At 40.6% G+C, this 22009-nt stretch overlaps 2 protein-coding genes across 4 annotated transcripts in view; both read right to left on the bottom strand.

Moving 5' to 3' along the window:
• LOC116047853 (FERM, ARHGEF and pleckstrin domain-containing protein 1) overlaps positions 1 to 2688 on the bottom strand; it is a 56998-nt gene extending 54310 nt beyond the window's left edge. For 2 of the 3 annotated variants that reach the window (XM_031296861.2, XM_031296871.2), the window contains exon 1: positions 2427 to 2686. The gene's annotated coding sequence lies outside the window, so the exon portion shown is untranslated. Of the gene's footprint in view, positions 1 to 2426 lie in introns of all 3 variants that reach the window. The other variant, XM_031296880.2, reaches the window with a different exon arrangement.
• A 7916-nt stretch (positions 2689 to 10604) lies between these two features.
• LOC116047843 (ras-related protein Rap-2a) lies at positions 10605 to 22009 on the bottom strand. Its single transcript, XM_031296853.2, has 2 exons — positions 21048 to 22009; positions 10605 to 12326 (listed from the first exon to the last, which is right to left on the bottom strand). Exons 1-2 carry the CDS (start codon positions 21359 to 21361, stop codon positions 12089 to 12091), a joined length of 552 nt encoding a protein of 183 aa, XP_031152713.1. The 5' UTR covers positions 21362 to 22009; the 3' UTR covers positions 10605 to 12088.

Here is a 22009-nt window from a genome sequence, read left to right as displayed (position 1 = left end):
CGGCCTACAACACAGCTGAAATGATTAGCCGATTAAACACTTAGTTGATTGACAGAGCTGTTTTCATCATTTCCAGTTTCTAAAATGTGAGGATTATTTTACTTTTAATACTTAAAAATACTTGAGCACTATTGACTAACTTGTGTTGTGATAGCTGGTTCCAAAATATCTAGATATATCCAACGCTAACCAATATCTTATCAAGTCCTAATCTGCTCTTGCTTTTTTATATTATTAGTAAGGAGCAATTAGTTGTTAAACTAAACATCAAATATGTAATCTATCTAATCTTTACACATTTGAATGACATGGGATGCTTCTCACTTTCCCTATTTGATAGCTCCTCAGCTGAATCAGAAGTTGTTCTGTCCCTCCTTCGTGAAGGCCATCTCAAAGCTCTTATTCCTGCCCTGAGTACAAGGAGTGAGCATCGAGGAGGGATCAGCGAGGAGCTATGAGCAAGGATACACCAGAGCAGCCTTCCCAGAAGCCATGCAGCTAATAGGGTTGCTAACTTCACCCATACAGACAAATTCATGTGACGCTTTAGAGGAAAGGACATCTCATCCCTCTAAAACACATTCCCTCGTTTCCTCTCTCCTCCCATAATTTCCTCATGTCTCTCCCGTGCTTCTTTGGTGGGACGGACTAAGATGGGAGGAAGGGAGGCAAGTGGAGGAGTCAGGGATGCAACTGAAGAACCTGGGATGCAGCTATGTTGATTGAGTTTCAGTTCTTCCCTGTGAATGTATTCATAACTTTGGTTGCTTAAAGCTAGAAATAAGGGATTTAAAATGATTTGGATTCCACAAGTAGATTCAGGTTTGATAAAAAGCCAATGAACCCCAACCACAAGGGCCAAAGTGTTAAGAGAGCATGTTCTCATCATTTGCACCTGTCTGTACACTCATCAGCAGACTTTGCTGACACTCCCTTGGGCTGATGGAAACCAGACCAAATGCTGTCACCGGGAGCGTGAATGGAAACAGGCATTTTTTTCCAATTCCAGCCCAGTTATTTATGACATTTAATCCTCACACCGTCATCACTCAGTGGCCCTTGCCTTGATTGTTAGCAAGTGTGTCATGCTGAGTCTGTAAATTCATGTCTTATATGACCTGCACATGCATGCCACGTAACCAGACACTCCTCAAACAAAGCACCAGTGAAACAGAAGAGAGTGAAAGAGTAGACAGTGATTATTTCAGCCAACACGTACGCTCCCCTGCACCAGGGATCATTTATCAACCAGCCATGAGCCTAGGTTTGTGTGTTCCTCTGAATGGGTAACTCAGGTCCAAACAAACACATAAAACAGTCACCAGTTGTACAGCTGGCACATTGCCACAGTGTGACATAAAGCACAGTAGTCACCCAGTATACAGTGCCAGAGGGAGGGTCATTTACAGACCCCTGAGTGTTTCAAACCCTGCCTTTGAACTTGTTTGCTTGGAATTCCCCACAAGTGTGTAACATGGAGCTGTGACTGCTGGCACATAGAGTCTCCAGGGTTGTAACAGTGGCTCCTCTGTGTGCAGGGGCACATGGGGGGCCCTCAGTGCAGTTTAACACTGCACAGCTGGAATCCTTTAGTGACAGCTGAATGGCCAGAGGCCGGGGCTGATACAGCCAGCTGTCTACCTGAGGGAAGCTTCACAACAAAAAAAGGAGCTCAATTGTGTTCTGCAACAGTCACTGATACCTGGGTGTGGCTGGCATTGCATGAATCACAATTAAGTTCCCGCTGCATTATTGGCAAGGTTACATGTGTTCGTTAAGTGAAAAGAATGACAACCAACTGCCGAATACACGCATGTTGTAACCAGAGCTCGGCTGCCATTTAAGCCTGTCTTAAAACAGCCTAAATTGTAATTGAGAACACAGTGCATAAAATGGTAAAGTCCAAAACTGAGCGAGTTTTTTCCCCACCTCACACAGTCTGGTAGTGTCTTCACACCATTAATGTAGGTTAATAGAGCTTGCTGCCGTAATCCTCAGGACAATATCAGCCAGCACAGTAGATGTGACATTAATATACCGTCTGGACTCACCTAGACACCTTCTGGAAACTAAGTGACAGTAAAAGAAATTGCACAGCTCCTGTACATATAAATGTCACACAGAGGCATGAAGCATTAAAGCTACGAAACATCCGAGACTGCGGCGTCTGCACACATCCATACATCTAAGGTAGGATCCTATATGTGCAATGCAACCCACACTGGAGGACAAATAGGTCAGTTACAGGCTGCACATGCAGATTTTTTTTACACACAGTGATAGTTATTTGCCTCCCTCGAAATCCACAGGATCATAAAACAACACGGCAAAGATACTCCCAGGACTTAACCCTAATCTCCTCAAACAAGTTGAATCACTTCCTTTAAGAGCACACAGGGTGAGGACTTGGGCTGCACGACTCTTACCCCTTCTCTTGAAATGCAGGCTTGTCCACACACGTATGTATTTCCTAAGGAGATATTACATCCACGCCCAGCGGTAGTGACTAAAAAAAGAAGAAGCCCAGTTAAGTTTTTAGATGTTGCTCGGACCGGAGCAGAGGCTTTCTGCTGTCGCCATGGCGGACGACTGAGTGAGTGAGCCGGGGAAAGACGGGATTACATTGAACCGAGCGGCGGATCCAGTGCCGATGCCTTCCACTCAGACAATGAGGGAGGTGCAGCACCTCCACCTTCTAAGCTAAGCAGCACTGTGACACAGAAGAACGGCACCACCATCTAGTGGTGTCAACTGGAACAACCATATTCAGATATTACACGAGCTGTTTGGCATGACCCCTTAAAAATGAAGCAACGTCTGCTTTTGATCCCAGTTTACAGGTTATGGGCTCAATGTAAGGACGTGAGTTATGAGCAGTTCAAATAATATTTTCCCTCTCAGGTTTTATATTTATCAACATAAGACTCAACACAATACAGCAATGCAAACAAAGTATAGGGTAAGTAATGCAAATTAAAATCTACCAAAAGGGTAAATTGATAGAAAATATAAGAGAATGAATCAAAATGAAATCTTGTGACATCTTGTGACCCTCTCATATTTAGTTTGGGACCGGATGGGGGATCCACCCCCAGGTTGGGAACCACTGTTAAAAAAGCGACAATAATCCTATAAGCATTTCACCCAATAGGGAATTATATCGACTTTTTGTCAATTTAGTTTTATAATGTTCAAAATTCATGTTCTGGCTTATTAAATGTAATAAAATGAAAATAAATAAAATAAAATATATACAGTAGTTTCTAGCCTATTCATACTACATCCTATACTGAGTGACTGACAAAACCTTTAACCACTATGTTGCAAAATTAGAGTTAAACCCCTTAACAGTGCCTGACAGTATAGTATACTGTGTATACTGTGTATATATATATATATATATATATATATATATATATATATATATATATATATATATATATTCTGTTTTATCCCAGCCTTTAACCAAAGCTATATGATGTTTATACACTGAGTGACATATTCATATCCTTTATTTATTTATTTTAAGCTGTATCATTTTATCAAATGGAAATGTTTTAGATGTCTTGTGCATAGTTTTATACACATTAGCAAAAATAAAAACGTCCTGACAAATTTGATATTTTTTGGAAATGTTGGAATCAAAATTCTGTGGGTTTTGTTGTTGAGTTTTTAATAACTGACCCAATGAATGAATCAGTGGGGTTTATGAGGCTAATTTTATATGCTCTATATAAGTGTATATTTAACTATTTCTTCTGGCACAACGGTGTAGTTCAGAATTGATTTCAGTTTCCCAGCGAGTATAAACAGTAGAAGTCAGTATGTGAGTCAAGATGCTAAACAATCATGGCAAATAAATATAGGAATGTATCAAAGGAATGCAGAGTCTCCTACTAATGTATACATACATGGAAAAGCAGATATATATTTCAAACAAGTTCCTGTCTGGAATAAAACAGACACTGTCATATTTATATTAAGGAAGTGGGAGTGGGTGGGTAAAACCCTTTAGTCTGTCTCCTCCTGGTTGTGTGTACTGTATGTGTGGCCTGTTCATTGTCAGTATAGTAAGAAAGGGTCAGCCACACAACAGCATCCACTGGAGCTGCCAGACTTGCAAACAAAACATATTTACATTACACTGGTCTGATACTGCCTATTTTTACTCTAGGCACTGATGCATGAAATTTGGCATGAAACATGGAAAGGATGGCACACCGAGTCTTATAGTCTTTTTTATTTTGCTCTTGGACACTTTTGCAAAACAGCTGAAAGACACACTCTTTGCTTTTGCAGTTTACAATACTATGAGTTAGCCTAAAATTCCATTTAAAAAAAAGCCGAAGTGCATTTTTCACACAATGTGGTTGAGAGTAGATGACACGAAGCCTGACTTGCCCTCTGATGGTTGTTGGTGACCTATAAAACCACCCAAGACCTTGCACTTTGTGGTCGTTTTCTGTCTCTTTGTGATAGTTTTGTGTCTCTTTGTGGTCATTTAGTGTGTTATTTGTGGTAGTTTTGGGTGTTCTTTGGAGACACTTCATGGAGGTTCTGGTCCTGGGGCCGTAGGCCTGTACCCAGTAGGCCCAGTTCAGTAATCCATCCATGATACTAACAAGCCAACTAGCTATCCCCAGCCCTGGATGAATCAATCAATCAATCTTTGAAAAGACTATTGTATACATTATATAATTATCAAGATGTAGGGCCTTTGTCCCCCTATTGCTAAGTGTTAAGTGTGCTTCTTCTGCTCTTTTTTATGGATAGTGGCCTGGGGCTTTGGCTAGGGCCGGTGCCTCCACATCGCCCACTCCTTCATGTATGTAGCTGCGTACAGGGACAGGGATAAAAGACAAGCAGAGCTTTGGAAAGCTCAAACTGGGATTTTTTTCTTTCTTGTCTCTATTTCATGTCTGTTGCTCGCCCACCTTCTCACTGGCAGGAAGAGAAGTCTCCTACGCCTTGGTGGTGTGGGACTGAAGATGGAGAAAGCACATTCAGTGTCTTGGCAGCATCAGAGGACCCCTGGAGGCTCTGATTTGGAACTGAGGCAAAGATGAACATTTCAGCAAGAGCGTGAAAACGAGTGTTCCAGCAAGAAAGAGAAAACAGGCAAGATACAATGCTGTTTTGGATTAGTTATGTAAGCAATTAAAGTTGTGCCATGTTCTCAGTGATCTCAGTTATGTAATAGTAAATAAAATCACGAGTCAACTTCACATTGATCACCATAGGGCGAAGAAACACTTGTACACATATAATTATTATATTCATAGAGTACTATTTATTTACTATATTATATGATTTCCATTCAGATCACTGTACATTTATATATTAACTCTAGAGGTCATTAATTCAGCAAGAAATTAAACATTTTCAAATATATAAACAGAATTTATGCTTCTTGTTTTCTTCAAACCTATGTACTCGAGGTTAAGAGGTTCAAATTGGGCCCCACAGCCTGATTAATCTGCCAGGGGTCCCCGAAGCAAAAATTAGCTTCTGGGTCCCTGTTAACCCACACTTCCTCCCACTCGCTGTGCAATGTCTTTCTATCTGGAATACTACTGCCCCCAGATTTGCTGTGTGGTAATTTGGTTAAACACATTCATTCAGGAATTTGCAACATGTAAGCACATAGCTTAAAAAATAAAGGTCTTGAATAGGGGGGCGTTGTGGTAGTTTGGGCAGGCAGGGAGCCATTTCATAGTCACGGGTCCTGTTTTAAGATCAGGTAGCAAATCAGGACTCACCTTCAGACCCTTGTCATGGAAAATGATAATGCACACAGTAATCGTAAAGCTTTTGGGACCTTCTGGAGTTTGGAGGCCTCTGGGCTGTTGCCCACTTTGCCCAGTTGATCATCCTTCTGTGGGTCACCTAGGATAGGACAATAATATGGAACACCATGGTCTTTTGGATAAAAGTGTCCAGAAAATAATAATACCTAATACATCCCTGTGACACACTGTCCTGTCCACTGATGTATCTGTGTAAACTACTGCAATCAAAATCCATCAATATCCTTATTTGTAAGCGCATGTGAAATCGAAGGTTTGTAGATGTTTTTGTACACAATGTAGGTGGTGTCATTTTGCCCTCATTATATACATAAAAGTAAATTCGTATTCACTTAGAAATATGACTAATCGTTCATTACATGCAGTCACCCACCCCATGTTGCACACAGCTGAAAAACACCTTCAACGTCTTATTACTCTTCACTGTTTAAGTACTTTAAGTACATATAGCTGCTAATATTTGTGTACCTCTACTCAATTAAAACGTTGAATGCAGGACTTTTACTTCTAACGGAGTAGTTCTACGCTGTTGTATAGGTATTTTTACTTGAGTAAAAGATCTGAGTACTTCTTCCACCACTGATGTCTTGGTCTGTTGACATACATGCTCAGTAGCTGTTATGATTTTATCCATGGCACTTTTTAAGAATTTTCATCCACATTATTGGCTTAAAGATTAAACATTTAAGTTCATTCCTTGACCTTGGAAATAATATAGTTTTTTACCTGTTGGAATTCTTTGTTTTTATCACAAGTTATGTAATGAATATACACAGTATCTATTATAGTTTATATAGTATATAGCCTATATTTTATAATAATATTCTATTGCTAAACCTTAAAAAGGTTAATCCTCCAGCGGTCTATTCAACCTGACAGCCACCTGAAACACATTTTTTCAAATTTCTACACAATATCCTTCCCTGAGGTATTCACCTTAAGAAGGAATGGAAGATGGAAATGAAATGCCATTTCTATTTTAATCTCTGCAGCAGCTGCATCTCCTGCCCTGTCAGCATCATTTGTATTCATTTTTATGTTTGTTAAATCACATCCCTGATAAGTATTGAATTGTCTTTAATTAAAGTGTGCACTCTTTACTCTGAGAGTTCCCAAGAGGCCATTTTCTCTTCACTATTTTCAAAAAAAAGTGGGAAAAGTGAGTCTCAGAGTTTAAGAGGCCTCAAATGAGAACAAACTTGGGACCCCCAAAACACAAAATGTTAAATTAATTGACTTCTTCAGTGTCATAAAAAGGTTTCACTTGTAATATATTTGATACACTTATGATTTTATAATCCAGCCTACTGTCTAAATTCCTCTAAATAAAGCATCAAATCCTATCGACCTCAATCTGAAACATTTCTTCACTAATTAGAGAGTCAATCGTTATCGTCTGCAGGTGCTATAATAATGCCTGCCTTGAGACATTTTACATCTTGGTGTCTTTCCAGTGTTTGGCAACAGAGGCAACTTTAACATCCCTGAAATGGTCCAGCAGGGTGGAGAGGTGGGGAGTTTTTACAGCTGATCAAGCCGAGGGAGGGAATCTGTTTTGTACAGAGAACCACCATCCAAGGCTCAAGAATGAGCATGGTGGATCTCCTGCAGAGTCCTCCACCTCCCCAAGAGAAGGAAACCAGCAGGGGGGAGCCTCATCACATGCTCTATAATACTGAATGTATAAAGGCAGCGGGATTACACTGATTTTATTACCACATTTCTGTTTAAATAAGTTAGGCTGGAAATGATTACCTGTAGAGATTCTCTGCCTGACCGTAGTGTTTATGAAATACTATTTATCTTTCATTTTATTGTATTTATATCTCAGTCAGATGAAAACTCTCATTAGTGGAGCCACATTGCCTTGCCATATTACCATGTGTTTTTCTACTGTGTGTGTTGTTAACATGCAAAACAAAAAAAAGTCTGGGAGTATTTTGTCTTGTCTCACATGTAGGAATACACCAAATCCTTCAGCTGTTGTATAAATCCATGCAATCAGTACTTCAATTTCTAATTTTAGAGGACTACATAATAGCGACAGATGGCATAGATTTAGGTTCTGGAATCTGTGAGGACAATTTCACTACAACCATCAAGAAGTAACTGCGACAAAAACAGAAATATCCCTCAGAGCGATTCTGCATTAAACTGTGAGTTGTTCACTGTCAGCTTTCTCCATCCCTGACGGGTTGCTTGTAAAATGTGTTTTTGTCATTTCAGCTAATCAGGAAGGAAAACTAAGAAACTGGGAGGGAACTCTAGAAGGAATTTCTGGCACAACTATACCTTCCAATAAGCACATGGAGAAGGAAATATTTTTGAGCCTTTGAAACTGGGAAAACTCACAACATTTTACAAAAACCACAGTGAATCACTGCTCCAGGGACTGCAGGCTTGGCTACTTTCTAATAATCTGCAACATTATACTGTATGTACATTAGTGCTCAATTAAACGTGAAAAAACACAATTAAGCACACTGGAGTCATTCATAATTGCAGGTAATAACTTATGCCTTACAGACAGACTGGTCCCCAGACCATATGTGGGAGATGGATGAAATGACAATAACAACTGTGAAATCTGTAAAAGATATTCAATGTGTATACTTTTGTTGTGTTTTTGTTAGGAGTGGGAACAAAACAGTGCTTTACAATATGTCTTACTGATATGATTGATTGCAAGGTTTTCCATTACAATGCATTATATTGAAATAAATTGATTGACTTATTTTGTATTGGGGGGGGGGGGGTGTCCTGTTCCTTATGTAATTTATTGAACGTGCTGTAATGTACTGAGCAGAGAGGGGATTGTTTCAATTCTAAAGCTTTTTTTGCAAGTGGCCACAAAACATTTACAATTCCTAAATTCAGTTCTTCCAAATTAAAGTGAAGGGTATTTTCATTTCCAGGTTTTGCAGTGGTGGAAGTAAAAGTAGCAATATCACTCAATAAATATACTCAAGTGAAAGTCCTTCAATCAGAATTCTACTTCAAGGAAATGTTTGACATTTCAAGATATTAGAGACATCTTTTGTCACCCAAACACAATGAAGGTGAATACAATGTTAAACTTTATACTGAAGAAATAGTTCCTATCTGCTATCTCCTATTATGACACAAACACATTAGAGGAATTTGTCCTTGCTGTTTGCACAGATCATCCCCCACACACACACACTCCTCCGTTACAGCTGAAAATTAGACTGTGAAATTGACAACTCATGTGTTGCCATCTGGTTGCCATGACACCTAGTTATTAGGCCTTCCAACAGTCCTAGCTCGGCTTGTTTGTTCCGTCTTCCCCCTCCTGCACATCAACATTGTTTCCAATATAAAAAGGCACAAAATATCAGAGGGGAGTATTGAGAGTGTGGAGCTAGAGGCCACCCCACAAGGGAGATACCTTAAACGTGACAACATACAGTGTGCTGTTCAAACATTTTCACTATGCTGCCTCAAAATAAAAATGTTTCCTCTAAATGTATAATTCCTCCCTTTTACATCTCACCCTATTGGTTTCCACAACACCTCTGTGCTGCACAGGTACAAAAGCCTAATTTCCCACACATTTCAGCCCCCGTCTGGACCACATTGAGACTTTAATGCTCCACTGATCAATGAGACGATTAAAGCAATTGAAAGGCTCCTTTGTTCAGTCTATGCATTGGAATCTCCTTCATCCTCCAAACTGCTGGGCTGGATGGGTGTTCCTCTACTCCTCAGGATAACAGCCGTATGAACTCATGTCCCCTGGATTAAAAGTGCACAGGGCAGACATGGCCTTTTTGTCATGGACTGCTATATCCCACACAGACACCCAAGGGACTGTGCTGCAGTCTGAGAGCGTGGGGGTGGTGGCGTGACTCATGCAGCTCCCCCCCTTTCATCCTGACATTTGACATACTGATGCAGAGGATCTCAGCTGGAACAAACACGGTGTGCTGTGTCACAGCTGCAATGTCTGAGCCCCTGGCTTACAGAGCAGACAACAGGTAACAATGAGTCAGCGCCTATTTCATTCAAACACCTACGCTGTGAAAATAAGGGGGTTGTTTTCAAGCAGATTACATTTCTTTTTCCAGTCTGTTCCCCAGTGAAATTTCAACATCTCATGATGCTATTCATTCCTTGAAAGTCATTCTTGCTTTATCTCTGCAAGGACATAAGGAAAAGGCATCTGCACTCTGCATCAGGGATTCAACACAATCTCTAAAATGAGTTGGGAGGCAAACCAAGGAGAAAGGAGAACTGAAAAGGCTAGTCTTTTTTAATCATCTCTTAAAACCATTTCAGTTTAAATTAAATGTTTTGTTCTCGCCCTCTCTGACACAAGGGATTAACTCCAAATCCATGTTACCCAAAACTGAAGGGTTTATCAAAAAATAAATTTTATGAATACACTTTATTTTATTATTGTGCATTAGGTTATCCTATTTCTTGTAGAATATGTTTTATTTTATGTTACTCTGCAAAGCACATTGTAGCTTGTTTCAGAAAAGTATCACCTCAAATTCTTAAATCTTAAATCAATATAAGACTTGCACTATCAGTATTTTTTTGACAGGATTAAGGCTATACATGTGCCGATGTATCAGAGAGTGGTCAAAACCTGTTAGTGGTTAAATACAAAAATATAAAAAAAAAGGTTAACATATCCTATCAATATGTAGACTTACAAGTCGGAAAAGCACAGAAGAAAATAAGCAATTTGGTTATAAAAACAAACCTCAGAGTGCAACAAAAAGCATGTCAGTCCACTCACTTCATTTCACTTAAGCTTGGAAGCCTCAGTTGAGTGTTGAACACACTTTTATTGTTTAGGTGTCAAATGTAACAGTGTCACCATTCAGAGAGGGAGTAAAGAGTAAATGGTCACATAAAAAAATATAAAATCAACAATGAAAATGGTTACACAGGGAAAGTCTGGTTCCCGTGGCAACACAGATGTACAGTTGAGCCAGTGTCCAGATCCAGATGTGTATGTGTTTGGTTTGCACAATTCCACAGCCTATATTTATCTCAAACAATAAGAGTCCTTTTTTTTGTTTACTAGCCATGCATACAGTTGACAATTCCACATGTTGAGTCAGTGTCTTAACAGGAACTGGCACTTTCAATACAAAATATTTACACTACCATTTATTATTCTTATTATCATCATCGCCTTCGTCGTTACTATTTGTTACTATGGATTTGAATACTCTGAGCACATACAGAATGAGATCAGGATGTTGAAACTCTTGAGCACCTCATTTCATATTGATCGGAGGAGAAAAAGAAAATGTAAAGTAGGACAAATGTTGGCATCTTCACTTTAAATGTCACCCATTCCTGAAAAGAGAGATCGTCTGTAGATATTCAAACACTGAAAAGATAAGAACTTTTTGTCCCATCAGGATGAAGCAATTAGTTATATTACTACTCTGCAATCTGCTGTCAGAGTCTCCCAGAGAGGAAAACGAAATATCACACGATATGTGAAAGACTCTGCTATTGTTTTCTATTGTATCTCAAAGTGAGAAAGTAGGAAAGAGATGACTGCACCAATGTTTCGAGAAAGACACTGACTTGTCCACCATTTTCTCTCCCTTGCTTTTTTAACGACTGGGAAAATAAAAAAATAAGAAAATGGAGGTGCTTTCTGGTCACCTCTTTGGTTCAGCCCTGTGATGAGTAGAAAAACATCCCACCAACCTCTGCACAAAACAAGCTGGGAGAAAAATTGTACATACTGTAAATCAAATACTCCTCAATATTCAAAACAACTGGATCCCAGAAATCTGTTTTGGATTTGTGTACAGTAGCTACTTGCAACCGAGTCGTGGTAACAAAAAATGTGTCTCCTGTAATACAAACATTTGACTTATTTATAACAGACTGTAGAACAACCTAAAGAGTAAAGATCCTGATCTGTGACTGTTTGCTGATGATTCCCCCCCATACTCAAAAAGATCAAAACAAACCCAAACAACAGAAGAGAGTAACATAAGGCGAGGGCATGTTCCTTTTTTGTCATTTGTCAATTTCTCTTGTGGCAAATTCCAGGCATTCCTCATTCAAAATGTATTCATTACTAACACGTCGTTATTAATATCATGTCACTGCTGATTTTATCATCTGTGGAGTAAAATCCATCGCGTTCAACCATGAATTTTTCTTCTGTTTCATTGGCATGTGCATGTGTGTGTGTCTAAGTGTGTGTCTCTCTGCTGCGGGTCAAAGTAGCTTCATCTAAGTAGACTTTTTGCCTGGCCTGTTCCTCAAGGCCCCCGGGGCTATTGTATATTGCAAGAGGAGCAGCATGGGTCATCCTTGTCCGGCTGGGCGGCGTAGTCCATCTGCCGAACGATCTCAGCGAACAGTTCGTCTACCATGGTTTTGCTCTTGGCCGAGGTCTCCATGAACGGGCAGCCCCACTCCTCGGCCAGGGCCTGACCTTCGCTGGACGATACCTCCCTCTCGCTTTCCAGGTCCACCTTGTTCCCCACCAGGATCACAGGAACCTTCTCGTACCTGGGGACAGACACAGACCAACATCGGGTTGTGAGACACAGACATAAGATATACTCAGCCAAAACTGATACTGAACTTACAGTTTACAAAGACAGGAAAGTATGCTTTGAGAACTTGGTATTAACACATGCTTAATGCTTCAAAAGGTTTTGATTGCTCCACTGAATAAAACCTCTACACTTGGCATGTGAAAATCCACTATTCAATTATCCATAATCCATTCATTTCACTTTGTATAACAACCTATTGAAAAATGACCTTTGGCAACAATGAACAACCTAGCCTCATATATTCATTTTCTTGACCTGTTTCTCCATGTTCAAGGGAAAGTGCAACAGTCATCAGTCTCCCTGTTGCCTCTCTCCACATGACAAAAAAAGCCTGGCTTTTTCAAAATCACCAGCTTGGTACAGTCTTTTTTTAAAAAGCTCAGTTGGGTGCAACACTTGGAATGTCAAAATGGAAAGAAAATGATATGTTTAAAGTATTTCTACTTCGGTGTGCACATGGTCTTTGACTATGGGAGGAAGCTTTTTACATAAAGAGCCTGGGCAGCCCCTTCTTGCTTTGAGAAGCTAACCACTGAACCTCCATGGCGCCCACCCTGTCTCATGTAAACACCAAGTCTAAAGCCTGACCCAGAAGAGAACAGGAAATGAGTAGTAGAGCTCTGACCCCTGAGGGTAGGAAGTGGGCATAATCCTTTGAGCTCTGAACTCTCTGTCATGTTGCTGGAGCACAACATATCACTGTGGAACTGGACTACTTAGTGGACAGCCAGAAGAGACAGTCAGTTAAATTAAATAGGCTACTGCGCTATAATTATTAGAAGGAACACCTTTGACGCAGTTTCACCAATATACTGTAATCACTCCATTGGTTTTTGATATTGGGAAACATGGTGGGCCTCTAAGGCGGCTCGTACCCATCAAAAGAGATAACAAAGATCAAAAACATCAGAGAGATAGCAGATCATGCGTATCCTCATCCTCTTGTAAACAACAGGCTGCTATTTATTTCATCCTTATCTGTGTGTGAGGCTGGCAAGGGAGCACTTTCCATCTGTTGGACCCACCTTTTGAACCGAGTTTAAAATGTCTCTGTCCAGGACACTGAACTACATCGTAAAATCTAATGGAGTCATGCATCCAAACACCCATCAACCATCATTAGGATTTTCAATTGCTGTCCTTGCTCTATAAAATATACATGCTTCTAAATTATTTATAGGACAAAAAAAAAAACATTCTTGATTGCTATGGTAACAGGTATACAAGGAATTGACAAATGCTGGAGAGATGGAGAGACTGTAGAAGAAGCAACTGTAATAATGTCCCAAGCCGAGCAGCCTGAGAAACTCTCAGAGGCCAGGGGCTGCAGGTTTCAGCGTTAAATAAGCTTAAACTTTCAGAGAACAGGGAGCCGACTTTGATCTACTCATGAATACTTCATCCAGAGTGAACTTTAATCTCAACTATCCTGTTCTGTTCCCAGGATCGGCTCAGCCGCCAAGAGGAACTACCAGGATTTAAGAGACGATCTTAGAGGTCGGTTGATGTGTAACCAAGAGCATGATAGTGTTCTATGAGCTCGGCGGGAACTTGAATGAGAAACTACAGATTATGTTTCTCAACTTTAACATGCATAGGTCTCATTCACTGCATTCCTGGTGTCAATAAAAACAGCCAAGGCCATTATTTTCCTGAGAATTATTTCGGCCCACATTTCAATGGTGGGACAGTAAGCAGCTCTTGCCTTGAACTCTAAATTCCCACCTTCATGGAAAAATCCTAAACATAGTTGTGGGTGAGCAGTTTGAAAGGCAAAACCTTTACTTTTATAGCTGCACTCGTTTAGGAGGAGCCAAGGGGGGGCTCAGTGTAGTTGGGGTAATGGTGCCATTTGGGTGTCTCTGTTCTGCCCCAGGCTGTGGGTTTGGCTCAAATCTCGTTCTGTAAATCTCTCATGGAGGCCTATGGAAAGCCAACTATCTTATATATTATCTACCATTACATGCTGTTTCATAGCAGCTCTCACTTTCCTGACCCAAATGTTACTTGCTCCATAAAAAAACTGTTCAGGATGTTTAGTACCTGAGCTCTGTGTATGGATTCAAGCTCCTTAAATGTAACAGTAATTATTACCATCACTATCAAATAGTTTTTTATTTTGTTTTGTGTAACACCCAGATCAGTGGATATAGATTTCCAATCAACTTACATAAAGCTGTGATTCTCATGTCAGAGCTGCCTGCATGTCAGAAATCAAATGAAAGAAACATTATCATGGATGTCCCAAACAGCAGGGGGAATCCAAGTAAAGTCAGTCCATATCAAACATCCCAGTGTGCTGTTTTTTTCCATAATGGAGGACTTGACTTGGTCAGCCCTATGCAAGCTATGTAGCTTATATAGGCCTCATCATAACACAAGTGCAGCACAAAGACATCTGGTACCAAAGGAGCGGGTCTATATATAGTCATAATAACAGAGGAGGAAATCGGCAGTCCCAGGAGGTGTGAGACAGCGGCTGCCACGGATACCGTGGCTCCCAGGGCCTTAACATGAAGGGTGTCGGCCAAGGAAGCAAGGCTTGTCCGTAACACAAAACACATACAGAGTGGTTTATATGGTTTAGACACAAGCCTCAAAAGACAAATGAATAACTGATTGTTGTTTGTGTTGTGACACAGCACAAACAACATGTCATGCTTTAGCCTTCAGCTTGTGAGCTTGACGGCGCCCCGCACTCGAGCTGTCTGACACCCATTCGAGCTCCCCCAGACACACCTTATCTATAATGCATGATGCATCAACCCATATAGGGCTCGCGGACGGAACTGACTTGGGCCGCTGAAACCCAGCAGCCCAAGAGTCTCTGGGTTTGACTCTGGCCAACGCTGCCAGGATGAGAGAGGAAACAAGGTGCGTGTTGGGCCTCCTCCGAACGGCCCTTTTGTGGAGGGTCAGTTTAGTCAGTAGACAGCAGCTGAGTCAGAGAGCAGCAGTATGCTCCTTTCTCCAGGCACAGCATAAGGGCAAAGAGAGATTTCTTCAGGAATAGATCTCTAGAGAATCTTTGGTAAACACGCCATGACAAGCACATTCATTTTGCATGAAATTTTCTTCTTTTTCAAAAGAATAAAAGGGAATTCAGGGATACTACTTAAAGTTTCTTCTCCCAAGGTTGCGAAAACAAATTCTCTGCTTCCAGTTTCCTTCAAAAAGTTGATGCAATTCACTGATGATGGAGAAACTGGCCAAGACATGTCAAATTGGGGAAGATAAACGAGTAGTGTACTTGACAGACTGTACAGGCTACTCATCCTTGGATCTGATGTATCACAGCGATAATACGGCACACTGCTATCTCCCTGCAGTAGTTATACCGTCTGAGACAAATTCCTCCTCTCACTGTACAAGGTAAAAGACCTACAATCTGAAAAGCAAAGTGTCCCTGCTTTAGAAATTGACTTTTTTGTATTGCGTTTCCATAAAATATTGGTAACAAATACGCTTTGAATAGTTTAGTGACTCATTTATAAGTCTGAAAATTATACATTACACTGAGGATATTATTCCAGTGTCGACACTTTCAGCATAATGTCAGAAAGATCTCTATGTGCAGCTTTAGAAATCACTAATTTACAGCGCAATGTGTCAATTTGTTGTTAATACTTGCTGATGGACAACTTACTTTAGCATGTAGAGGTACATTTCCAAACATTGCATAGTTGGATTAGGACACATACAACTGAAGATGTTATTATCTGACTGTTTTGACTCTTCAGAAAATTTTATGAGGATTTTTTTTAATATGCACTCACTGTATGACTTAACAACAAAATGCTATAAACCACTTTTGCCTTGACAGCTTGTTGGCTGGCTGTTTTCATAATTGCTTGTAGTTGTTTTTTCTCTGTGATTATCCATCGCAACAGCAAAAATACAATTCAATTTTTAATAGGCTTCTAAAAGAATAGTTCAATGGTATTTTGTTACTAATGAGCTAACACTGTTTAAGTGCAGTGCACAGTTTGACATCATCCTTACCCTCTGTGAGAAGCTTTGTGGTAAAGAACTGTACTTAATGAGATAAATGTTCAGTTTGTAGAATCAGTGAGATATATGCCGTGAGTATAAATATGTTTTGTAAGTTTAAAGACACACGTTTGTTGATGGGGCATTCAACCATTCAGCATGTTAAAACAGCAGTGAAGGATCCAGGGTTTTTTTCAGGGATTACCCATTCTAGGGGCTAAAAGTCAGGGTTTCTTTTATTTAAACTTTGAACCATTCTTTTTTAAATGTCTCTTTATGACAGAACAATAATAAATTGCTGGAGTATCCCTTTTAAAATGCCAATCTAATACATTGAAACAGGCAGGTTTTCCGAGCAAAAGAGATAAAAAAATAAAAAGCCTTTTATGTTTACTGGGGATGCTTCAATTTTGTGCGACTGGATGATAAACCTGACTTACTTCCCAGCTGTTCAATTCACCTAGATTGCAATTATAACTTGAAATAATTGGAGTTGGGCATTGGCTTAACCCTCTTCACTGACAAAGAAGCAGTGCATTTTATTTCCAAAACGATCGTATCAGGTGAGTAACATTGGTTACAGCTAGTGCTTTCTTGCTAAAATGTACATGCTATCGCTAATTAGTAAGCTAACCCTTAACACTCGTCTATAGCCATGCTAGCAGCTCTGTGAGGCTTAGACACATCCGTGCTTTGAGCTACAGTAAATGCTACAAAATCTTAGCACACTCCATCCAATAGTTGCTGAGATATTTCTGTCTGGACCAAAGTGGTGGAACAACCAACCCTAAAGCCATGCCACTAGATTGGCTAAAAATGTTACCTGCTGTTTGTTGGGGTAAGTTAATGTGGGTTTCTTCTTCTATAATTTGCTCTAACTAGTGCCACCCTCTCTGAAGTGGTGAGTCCCAAAACAGAGCAGAAACAACTTGTTGGATATTTAACACAAAAAAACCCCACTGTGTACGGCCTTCAACAGATACTTTTGAAAGCCAAGTCAACTTTTAAGTAATCACTGAACTTTAGCTCAGTTTTATTTTTGCCCAGTTTTTACAACAGACAGAGATGAAAGAGGATCTTTCTGGGATAGTTGGGAGACTGCTGCTCCTCCATTTATTGATCCTTCTAACCAGTTGGCATATGAACATGTCTTGGAATGATAACTCCAGTTTTGTACAATGCTGAAAGTACATGCAGTAGTTTATTACAGTACCCTATTTCACCTCTTTCTTCTTCACTATCCTCGGACCATGTCACTGCTATTTAAATGCTCTGTTAAGTCACCAATCACCAAATATCCCTGGTGTATAGTTAACTGCAGCTGAAGTGAGGAGTGATGAGGTCCCCAGCGGACGCAGGTAGGTCTCGGTGTATTCATGTGCACCCATGGCCTCTATGCTAAAGCCACTTACAGCAGGCACTGATAGATGATGACAGGGTTCAGAGTAAGAGCGACGCACAGCAGCACCTCTGACCTGAGCGAACGCCAATATGATCGTGACGGGTCACCAGTGACAACAGTGTATGTGCAGGAATAATCCAAAAGCTGAGGTTAGCATAACAAATTTCCTAAATCCAATAGTTTACCAAAATCAGACAGCTGACACCTGTACTGCTGCAGCTGTGGTCCAAGTTCTACTTGCTACATTTAAACAATACCTCACTCAATGTTGAAAGAAAATTCTAGGGCTGCTAGATTTTCATTATCGATTCATCTACTGAATATTTTATTGATTAATCGATCGGTCTAATGGTGAAAAAAGCCAACCACAACTTCCCAACCCAAGGTGTAAGGTATTCAGTTTACCATGATACGACAAAGAGAAGCAGCTAATCCTCCCTCTGGCTGGAACCTGAAAAATGTTAGTGTTTTTTTAAAAACTATTTTTGCTTTATATATGATTGAAACTACTTATTGATTCTCCAAATATTTGTGGATTATTTTTCTAATGGTTTAGTCAACAAATCAGCTTGAGGAAATCCCACCCTTTTACTGATGTTATCATGATTTTCTCTCATCAGTCAGACTCAGTGCACCTTTTGATGTCTATTTTTTGATATCTCCGTTCTTTTTGATGTCTCAACCTGTCTAGTCCTCTCCTATTGCATTTACTGATGTCCTACATTTCCCACAATGCCCTTCAACCAGTCTCACGGAACATGCCTGAACTTGTTGCATTTCACCTTTGGGTTTTAAGAGAGCTATAAGGAGGTTTTTTCAGTCAGGATTCAGGAAAGAAAGCAAGCTATTCACCTGTTACCTAAATCATAACATGTCTTGATACTGCATTGCATCATAATCTATTGTCTGGATTGTCTAGAAGCACTGCAAATGTCTAACAATGTTTCACAATAGGTTAAAAGTTCAATTTGCAAATATAATCACAAGATCATTTGTGATTTATTTTGTATCATTCTTACCTTCAGCAACAAGAGAAACACTGACACTTGTGATTATGGATGGTCAAATGTGAAATGAATACAGTATGTGGTTCTTGTTTTTATCTTTGATGGGTATCGGAGCTATGTTGCCATACATATGTGCCAAATTTTCAATCACTTGAAATGAAATTATTTTAACTGAAAAATAAAACGCAAGATCTTTGTTTGTATTGTTGTAGATATGTGTTAAGTTTACTACATATATTTACACCCTCAAGAGCACAAGTCACCTTATATAACTGCTGTCAACAGAAAAAGATGCAAGCAAACAGCTTTAGTTTGTTCAGACCTCATCTATAACACCCAGCTGAGTTGTGCAAACCTTTTGTGATCTTAAACATTATCTTTCTATGAAATGGATGTTGTTGTTGTTGCAAGGCTAGAAGGAAGATGCTGAGGAGGTCTCTGAGATATCCTTTGATTCATCTCTTCTTTTTAATAAATTAAGAGACATTTTGTGAATAACCAAAGAAAATATGCACACTTTCATTCACAACAAACTCTGAAGAGCTGCATACATGATATTGAATTAAAGTAGCCAATTAAACTACCCATAACTCCACTGTTTCAAACAATCTAAAGTTTTAACCGTCTAAGCCCACATGAAGCATAAGACTCTGAAATGAACTAGGAGTAGCATGTGAAGTGAAGTGTGTGATGTTTTCGCTACAGAAAATAAATTATTCTGTGACATTAGAGAGCAGCACTAGACTCGGTGTTAAGTGTGAAATCACATAACGGCCTGGCTACATCTGCTGTCTGAACACACACACACACACACACACACACACACACACACACACACACACACACACACACACACACACACACACACACACACACACACACACACACACACACACACACACACACACACACAGTAGACTGAACATACCTCTCCTCATTCTCAACTCATATGGGGGAAACATGTTGACCTAATTTTTTCATCCAATGCCACAGATTTATAGGATTGTTTATAAGGTGCATTTAAAAAAAGCCTAAATCCAATAATGTGACAAAGACTAAAGGACACTTAAAAATAAAATGGAAAATAAATTGTCACAACAGAGATAGGAAGACAAAACTAAAGCCTGGCATGACTGCACTGACCTTGTGCCGAGCATTATTGTAAGTAATTAGCTGTATCAGTAAACAGTATGGGCTTTAAGCTGCACTGCTTTAAATATGAATATTCATTAGAACAGACTCCTTTCTCTGGAGCCCACTGGACTTGCTACATTGACTGTAACACATCCACTGACACCTGCAATGACTGATGAACTGCACGCAGTCACAACCCAGTGAGTACTGCCACCAATGATTTAACCAGTAGCATCTATGACATAGTCTATTTAGGCTCTCTCTGGGATATTTAACATTTTGTCATGTCACGAGGTGAATGTACAGCACAGTGGGTCTTCACAGTGAGTTGAGTTAAGAAACACCAATGACATGATAGCCCAACCACACAGCTTCAGCTAACCTCTTCTGTGTATCAATCAGCTTACTCTGGTGACCTCATATATCTGGATCATCTGTGTTACAGCACTCAGACATCAGGCGATTTCATGCTTTCAATTGTGCAGCTCTTCGTAAAGAGCTTGTGCAGCTTGTTAATTAAAAACATGGCTTCTTCTCCTCTGCACGTTAGTGTGTTCACCCCAACCCATACAGAATTTTTGAGTGGTGCTTTCTTGAAGCTCTCTGCAGAGCCTCTGTTGTACTGAATCCTGGGTATCCCCAGCTGGGTGTTTCACAGTGGTTGCAGCATCCGGCACAGTGGGCAGCAGCTTGGCAGATCACAGACAGTGTCTAGCATGTTACGACTGGAGGACTGGCTGGACCTCTCAGTGCTGATGGACTGAGTGGATCAGCACTGTTTCCCTGCACGGTACTGTCATTCCTAGGATGCAAATGTATGGAAACATTGCAAAGTCTGCAGAAACACTGAGGAGATGAGGCTATTCTTAGAGATCACTAATGATTACTTTTAGAGCTGCTGGGTCTGCAGTGCAAGGGCATTTGCCTACCTACAAGCACCAAAATAGAACAGGCATGTTGTATTGCTCTGTAGTCTGCCCTGAAGATGCACAGCATCTCCATTCAAGCACAGTTCTCAGACCAGGCCTAGGCCCACCCTGAAACTACAGAGCCTGATAGGCCAGCCCTATGTGTTAAGAATAATATCCAATATTAACAATTTGGACATTATTATTTTCCTGTGCATCATTTCACCCACCTTTTCACTCTTATGATCTGATCCCTCATCGGCTTGATGTCCTGGAAGCTTTGCTGGTTGACAAGGCTATAGACCAGAATGAATCCTTGACCGTTTTTGATGTAAAGGTCCCGCATGGAAGCGAACTGCTCGGTACCAGCGGTGTCAAGGATCTCCAGCACCGAGGGTGAGGAGTCCACCTCGATCTCCTTGCGGTAAAAATCCTCAATAGTTGGGTCGTACTTCTCAATGAACGTCCCGGTAACAAACTGCACAGTGAGGGCGGATTTCCCGACCCCACCGCTGCCCAGGACCACCACTTTATACTCGCGCATCGTGGATTAAATCAAGTCGTAAGGTAACGTTATCAAATCTCCGCGCGTCATTGAAATGAACTCAAAATGTTCCCGCACGAATTACATTCACCATTCGTGTCCCATTTTGAACGGGTTGTCAATAATACAGTCTTGCTCGCCGCTGCTCAGCTATGGCAGAGCACAAAGACTCGGTGCCCAAAGATGGATTTCATTGTAGAAATCCCCCCATGCAGGCCAGACACTGACAGCTATACGGGCATCCGATGACTGTAATTGTCCAAAAATGTGCCCTGGGAGGAAGAAAATATCGCCCGATGATGTGGAGCCTGCGGGTTTTCATCTGCTTAGCTCACCCCTCTGTCTGCATCAGAAACAAACTTGCTCCACCGAGGACACTAGTAAAACGCTGGCTTAGCCCCTACAATGAACTGCAGGCGCAGTTTTTCAAGCCGGATGCAGCCTCAGGAAAACAGCACCAACTAAACTATTTCTACACGTAATTAAAGAACTTGCGTCTCTTTGTTTCTTTTTCACCATCTCTGGCATGTCTCTGCTTCACCCTCGCTTTCCTGTGCAATCCCAGCCGCCATACTCTCGGGTGGAGACCCACGGCCGCTGCGTAACCAGCTGGTCCCCGCTCGGCTCCCGTACCGAGGCAGGGGAAAA

The sequence above is a fragment of the Sander lucioperca genome, chromosome 8 (assembly GCF_008315115.2).
Source record: "Sander lucioperca isolate FBNREF2018 chromosome 8, SLUC_FBN_1.2, whole genome shotgun sequence".
Classification (NCBI taxonomy): domain Eukaryota; kingdom Metazoa; phylum Chordata; class Actinopteri; order Perciformes; family Percidae; genus Sander; species Sander lucioperca.
Note: the sequence above shows the minus strand (reverse complement) of the source record. Positions and strands in the feature narration are given on the sequence as shown.

Coding starts and splice junctions, on each gene's coding strand:
- LOC116047843 (XM_031296853.2), bottom strand. CDS start 21,361: ATGCGCGAGTATAAAGTGGTGGTCCTGGGCAGCGGTGGGGTCGGGAAA. Junction 12,327..21,047: donor CAGATCATAAGAGTGAAAAG/GTGGGTGAAATG, acceptor GTCTGTCCCCAG/GTACGAGAAGGTTCCTGTGA.